The following is a 7,413-nucleotide window of genomic DNA, read 5'->3' as shown; positions in this document are numbered from 1 at the left end:
GCAGAAGAAAGGGGCTCCTTTCATAGCTAGATTCCCCTGGGAACACCAGGAAGCTGAATCTCTCTGGTTGAACTGGAATTTGGCCATATCAGGTGTTGCTAAGAAATAAATGTGGACTTGCTGGAGCTGGGAATCTTTTCGTGAATTCAGAGCTCTTTGCTGTAGTGGGATTTGTGTTCTGCAATTGGATCTGTGGCCACAATAACAGTTGGTCCCCCACCTCACTGTTAGAGACTTTCCTTGGTCAGGGTGATACCATCACTGCCTTTAAGCATGGGTCAATATGGTGAGGTCAGCACCCAATTGCGCACACATTGTGAGTTTGTGCAAAATCCAAACTTGCTGCTCAGTTGGAGGGGATTGCTTCTGAGTGTTTTCTCCAAATGACTGAGCAAGTCATTCCCATTCCCTATCATTGGGCTTTAGTTTCCATATCTGGAAAAAAGATGAAGTGAGATTACATGTATAATTGTGCTTTGTAAACTCTCCAGGGATGCACCAACAGAAAAGATTATTATTAATTCTCCATATAGCCACATTCCCCTGCAGCATTGACCCATCTTGAAGAAAGTATAATATAGCTGTTAAAACACAGGTTGGGGGACTGGGATGTAGCTCAGTGGCAAAGCCCTGGGTTTAATCTCTAGTTCAAAAAAACAAAACAAAACAAAACAAAACAAAAACCCACCAAAACAAAACAAAACAAAAAAAAAAAAAAAAAAAAAAAAAAAAAAAGGAAAGAGTGGGCTGGGGATATAGCTCAGTTGATAGAGTGCTTACCTTGCAAGCACAAAGCCCTGGGTTCAATCCCCAGCAATGCAAAAAAAAAAAAAAAAGAAAAGAAAAGAAAAAAAAAAGAAACACAGGTTTGGGAATCCAGTATATTAGATTTTAATTTCTTCTCTGCTACTTATTATCTGTGACTTCACCACTGTGAGCTTTCACTTCCTTGTCTATAAAATGATTCCAGTAAAAAAATAAAATAAAATAAAATAAATGATGCCAGTAATATCTCTACCTCTTAGGGTGTTACTGTGAGGATTTAAATTAAACAGTACATATAGCACACCATCAGGCACATAGCACAGGCTTGGCAGGAGGTAGCTACCATCATTACTTGGGACAGCCTCAGGAGAATCTGTGGGTTGCTGTACTCTCAGAGGTGGGCCTGGTTTATGCTTCCTCCAATCCCCTTTACAGAGCTCTAGGCACACAAGTCAGTCCTGAGCATCTTTCCCTCTCCCTGGGGCTAAGGCCTCCTGAGAGAGGGGCTGACCAGCTTTTTCTTTCCCTGATGTCTCTAGGTTCTGGACTTATCATGTCAGGTAGCTCCATTCTAAAGTTCTCTGCACCTTACCTTGGCTCTTGTAGAGAATCTATACTTGAAAATCATATTGGAAAAGCCAATGATGTTTCAGTTAGGACTTTTTTCATGTTATTCTTATAGGTGATAGAAATTCAATCAGAAATTTAAGCAAAAATACAAAATTTTTGGTTTCCTGAATTTTCTTAATGTTGCAGAACTCCAAAGACATTATTACTGTGTTTCAGCTCTACTTTCTTCTAAACTGATGTTCCAGTAGTCAGGCTCTTCTTGTCTGATAGCTTGTCAGCAGTGTCAGGTTACCAACTTCTTCTCCAGCAACTCTCCTTTGGGTCAGGTCTTCAACTCACAGGATGGCAGGCCTGAAGCAGAGTTCTGAAGCTGAGAGGCTAGAAACATAGAGAAGAGCAGAGGATAAAAGGGAGGCTGTCCTCCCCTTACCATCTTCTTTGTCTGTTCACCCATGCATGTCGCCCCCTGCCATGCCTTTGAAGTTAGAAGGGCCACTCCTCAGAGCTCTCCTCTCTCACCACCCCCATCCTTATTGCTAAGAACAGAACTCTAGTCCCCCTCTGGTGTCCTCACCACCCTCATAATTTCCTTTGGAAGGAAGATTCTTCAAACAGTTGTCTGCTGCAGGTACCAGATGTGTGCCAGGATCTCTGACTGCATGGTGCCCACGACTTGGCACCTCGCCCTGAAGACTGTGTCTACTTTGGCAGGTTAAAGCAAAGATAAGAGATTTTTCTGTCTTCTTTCTTCAGAGGAATTCCAAGCAACACTATGGCCTCAAAAAACAGGGCTGATGGCAGCCCTGCTGGTGTTTTCCAAAGTTGGCGGAGTCTTTTGGATCCATTCCTGTCAGCATTGATTTGGTTTCATTTCCTGGGATGAGGACAGATTTTGACCTCAAATTGGATAGCAAAAGAGAAGCAAAAGGTGGGGAAAATCTCAGTGTCTGAAGCAGAAGTGTCTGGTAGAAGTCTGGAAGGGAACTCTAGGCTTAACTTTGAGTCTGGCTCTGCCCCTTGCTTGCTGTGGGACCTTGGCTAAGTAACTGAAGCTCTCTGAGCCTCAGTTCTTGCAGGGCTCTATGTGGTTTAAAAAAGATTAGGTAAAACAGAGGGTCTGGCATAAAGTGAGTCCTTATTAAATCTGAGTCCTGTTCCTCTTTCTTCTCCCCAATGCAAATAGGGAATCCGGAAATAAGCGTGGCCCTCCTGAGGTGCTGGAGAATCTTCCAGTATGGAAAAGAGATCTGTGAAGACAGCAAGCCTCTCAGAATCCAGCAAAGCCTAGGCCACTCCACATCTCTACATTAGCCCCAGCCAGAGTGGGTGCATCCAGCAGGGCAGCTTGCACTGTAACTACTGTCTGCCTTGGGAGCGCCAAGGGCTCCACCTTCTTCTCCTGATTAAGTATGCTGCTTGGATGTGACAGTGACTGGCCAGTGGCCCTTGCTGGGCAGGGCCCTGGGGCAAATGCAGCAGAGAGGTGACACACTCTGTGGAACACATGTGGACTCCGAGGCATGCAGACACATTCGGACAGAAACACACACACACACACACACACACACACACACACACACAGCATTCATTCTGACCTATTTTCACACAGCTCTACACTGCCCAGATAGGAAAGATATTCCTGGCTATTTTAAAACTTTTTACTTGGAGTTAATTTCAAACCTTCACATTGTGAACATAAACATGATACAAAGAATACCTGTATATTTTTTACCCAGATTACCTGTTACTAACATTTTACTTAATTTGCTTTATCATTTGCTTCCCCAAATACATGCACATCACACACACACACACACACAAACACACACACACACAACACACACACAATTTTTTCTAATTTATTTGAGGATAAAATACAAAAAGTATGACCCCTTTTCTCTAATACTTCATTGTGTATTTCCTAAGAATAGGGATTTTTCTCTTCTATAACCACAATACATATATAAGCTTCATCTATTTACATTGATAAAATATTTTCATCTAAACTACTATTTATGTTCTGCTTTTGTCAGTTGACATAATAAAGTTATTTATAACATATTCCTCCAGAACAGAATCCAGGCTAGGGTCAGGTTTTTATGGTTATGTCTTTTTAGCCTCCTTTAACATGGAACATTTCCAAAACTTTGTTCTTTATGACACTGACACTTTTGAAGAATACAAATCCCCTCCTTTTAGTGACTGTTTCATTGCGTTATTACCTGCAAACTATACAATTCACTTAAAATGTACAGCTCACTGGTTTTGTAATATATTCACAGATCTGTACAACCATCACCACAAGCAAGTTATAAAAACATTTACCACCCCAAAGGAAATTCCATACCCGTTACCAGTCACTCCTCATTTTCTCCTAAGTTCTCTAGTCCTAGATAATCTATAATCTATTTTCTGTCTGTGGACTTGCATATTCTGGACATTTTACTTAACTGAAATCATACAATGTGTGGTCTTTTCAACTAGGCATGGAGCCACCCTACCACCTAGCTATTCCACTACTCAGTATTTATCCTAAATCACTGAAGTCATCATACTATATAGTGATATATACATACCCATGTTCATAGCAGCACAATTCACCACAGTAGCCAAACTATGGAACCAGTCTAGGTGTCCATCAACAGATGAGTAGATAAAGAAAATGTAGTATAGATGCATAATGGAGTTTTATTCCACCACAAAGAACAATGAAATCATGTCATTTGTAAGAAAAGGAATGGAACTTGATACCATTATATTAAGTGAAATATGCCAAACTTAGAAGGTCAAGGGTTGTATGTTTTCTCTCATATGTAGAAGCTAGAGAGGAAAAATGAAAAGAAAGGTGAGTTATCTCATGAAAATTGAAGGGAGATCAGTACAAGAGAGGACAGGGACCAGTGGGTGGGAGAAGGAGAGAGGGAGAAATATTGGGGAATGATATTGACCGAATTATATTATATCATGTACATGTAAAAAATAAATCCCATTGTTATGTATAACTATAATGCTCCAATAAAAAATGTGGGGAATAAATTAGTACAATAGAAGAAGAGAATGGGTGGTGGTGGGGGGAGGAAAGGAAAGAAAGGAGAGGTACTGGGGTATAAAATTGACCAAATTATGTTGTTCTCTTGTGTGTATGAATATGTAACAACAAATCCCTCTATTATGTGTAATTATAATGCATCAATAAAAAAAACTTTAAGGGGGCTCTCTTCACGGGGCGATCCAAGATGGCGGCTTAGAGGGAGACTGCACCCCCAGTCGCTCCAGAACCCAGGAGTTAAGAAGGGGAGGCATTGAGAGACTCGGACTGAAGTGGAGCCACGGGTGAGTCTGCCCACTGGGTAAAGCTCGGCCCGGGTGGCAGGCCCAGATAGAGGTGGCTTATCGGAGCCGGGCAGGGCAGCTAGAGTCATCCACAGGCAGCCCTGCGCACTCCGGCGGTGGGCCCCGCCCACACAGCCAGCTTCTCCAGGTTCTCGAAATGGAACTGGCCCGCTAGTGAGAGCCTTTCTGACCAGAGCAGGCTCCGAGTCCCGGAGCCGCTGCAGTGCAGTGTACTCCTGCAAAGAACCAGCGGAGAGCCTCGATCTGCAAGCAGCCTCAGGGATAAGGGCAGGGCAGCCGGAGACCTCTTCAGGCGGCTCTGCCCACTCCGGCTGCGGGCTCCCTTCACGGGGAGATCCAAGATGGCGGCCTAGAGGGAGACTGCACCCCCGGTCACTCCAGAACCCAGGAGCTAAGAGGGGGAGGCATAGAGAGACTCGGACTGAAATAGAGCCACAGGTGAGTCTGCCAACTGGGTAAAGCTCAGCCCGGGTGGCAGGCCCAGATAGATGTGGCTTAGCGGAGCCGGGCAGGGCAGCTAGAGTCTTCCCAAGGTAGCCTTCCACACTCCGGCAGTGGGCTCTTCCCACACGGCCAGCTGCACGGTGCAGGCCCACAGTGAGAGCATTTCCGCACAGAGCCAGTTCCAAAACGTGGAACCAGTAGGGGGCTAGGGGCAGTTTTCTTCGAATGAGCTGCTTTATCAGATTCCTCCAAGACAGCAGGCTACTGAAGGCTGGGAGGTGATACACTGGAAATCTACTGGGACACTATAAGCCAATAGTGGAAAACTGCAATATCTCAGGGTCCCACTGACAACTGACCATTATGAGAAAACAAGGGAAGAAAATGTCCCAAACAAACCTAGACACTACATCAATAAAACCCAATGACAGCACAGCAGAAGAAATGTCAGAAAGGGAGTTCAGAATGTACGTAATTAAAACGATCAGGGAAGCTAATGAGGAGATGAAAGTGCAAATGCAGGCATTGAAGGAGGAGATGAAAGTGCAAATGCAGGCATTGAAGGAGGAGATGAAAGAGCAAATGCAGGCATTAAATGATCGCACCAATCAACAGTTAAAAGACCAAATACGGGAAGCAAGAGATCATTTCAATAAAGAGTTAGAGATACTGAAAAAAAACCAAACTGAAATCCTTGAAATGAAGGAAACAATAAACCAAGTTAAAAACTCCATAGAAAGCATAACCAATAGGATAGAACACCTGGAAGACAGAACCTCAGACATTGAAGACAAAATATTTAACCTTGAAACAAAGTTGAACAAACAGAGAAGATGGTAAGAAATCATGAACAGAATCTCCAAGAACTATGGGATATCATGAAAAGGCCAAATTTGAGAATTATTGGGATTGAGGAAGGCTTAGAGAAACAAACCAAAGGAATGAACAATCTATTCAATGAAATAATAACAGAAAATTTCCCAAATCTGAAGAATGAAATGGAAAACCAAGTACAAGAGGCTTATAGAACTCCAAACATACAAAATTACAACAGACCCACACCAAGGCACATTATTATGAAAATACCTAACATACAAAATAAAGACAGAATTTTAAAGGCCGCGAGAGAAAAGAACCAAATTACATTCAGGGGGAAACCAATAAGAATATCAGCAGATTTTTCAATCCAGACCCTAAAAGCTAGAAGGGCCTGGAACAACATATACCAAGCCCTGAAAGAAAATGGATGCCAACCAAGAATCTTATACCCAGCAAAACTTACCTTCAAATTTGACGATGAAATAAGATCCTTCCATGATAAACAAAAGCTAAAGGAATTTACAAAAAGAAAGCCAGCATTACAGAACATTCTCAGCAAAATATTCCATGAGGAAGAGATGAAAAACAACGATGCAAATCAGCAACAGGAGGCGCTAGCCTAAAGGAATAGCCAAATAAAGGAGAAACCAAATCATGTCAAAAACAAATATGAGTCAATTGACTGGGAATACAAATCATATCACAATAATAACCCTGAATGTTAATGGCCTGAATTCATCAATCAAAAGACACAGACTGGCAGATTGGATTAAAAAGAAAAATCCAACAATATGCTGCCTGCAAGAGACTCATCTCATAGAAAGAGACACCCATAGACTAAAGGTGAAAGGATGGGGAAAAACATACCATGCACACGGACACAGCAAAAAAGCTGGAGTATCCATCCTCATCTCAGATAATGTGGACTTCAAACCAAAACTAGTCAGAAGGGATAAAGAAGGACATTACATGCTGCTTAAGGGAAGCATAAATCAGCAAGACATAACAATCATAAATATCTATGCCCCGAACATTGGCTCATCCACATACGTCAAACAAATCCTTCTCAATTCCAGAAATCAAATAGACCACAACACAATAATACTAGGCGATTTTAACACACCTCTCTCACCACTGGATAGATCTTCCAAACAAAAATTGAATAAAGAAACTATAGATCTCAACAACACAATCAGCAATTTAGACTTAACGGACATATATAGAATATACCATCCAACAAAGAACGAATACACTTTCTTCTCAGCAGCACATGGATCCTTCTCTAAAATAGACCATATTTTATGCCACAAAGCTACTGTTAGTAAATACAAGAAGATAGAGATACTACCTTGTACTCTATCAGATCATAATGGATTGAAATTAGAAATAAATGACAGAATAAAAAACAGAAACTTCTCCAATACCTGGAGACTAAATAACACACTATTATATGATGAATGG

General features: G+C 41.9%; 1 protein-coding gene across 1 annotated transcript in view; it reads right to left on the bottom strand.

The window, feature by feature from the left end:
- Positions 1–1,573: 1,573 nt before the first annotated feature.
- Positions 1,574–7,413, bottom strand: part of Scube2 (signal peptide, CUB domain and EGF like domain containing 2) — an 86,626-nt gene continuing 80,786 nt past the window's right edge. Inside the window, exon 23 of the mRNA XM_047519188.1 lies at positions 1,574–1,713. Coding sequence (XP_047375144.1) covers positions 1,666–1,713 — 48 coding nt within the window. The 3' untranslated portion in view covers positions 1,574–1,665. The remainder of the gene's footprint in view (positions 1,714–7,413) is intronic.

Source organism: Sciurus carolinensis, chromosome 11 (assembly GCF_902686445.1).
Source record: "Sciurus carolinensis chromosome 11, mSciCar1.2, whole genome shotgun sequence".
Lineage (NCBI taxonomy): Eukaryota > Metazoa > Chordata > Mammalia > Rodentia > Sciuridae > Sciurus > Sciurus carolinensis.
The sequence above is the reverse complement of the archived record's forward strand: the minus strand, read 5'-3'. Positions and strand labels throughout refer to the sequence as shown.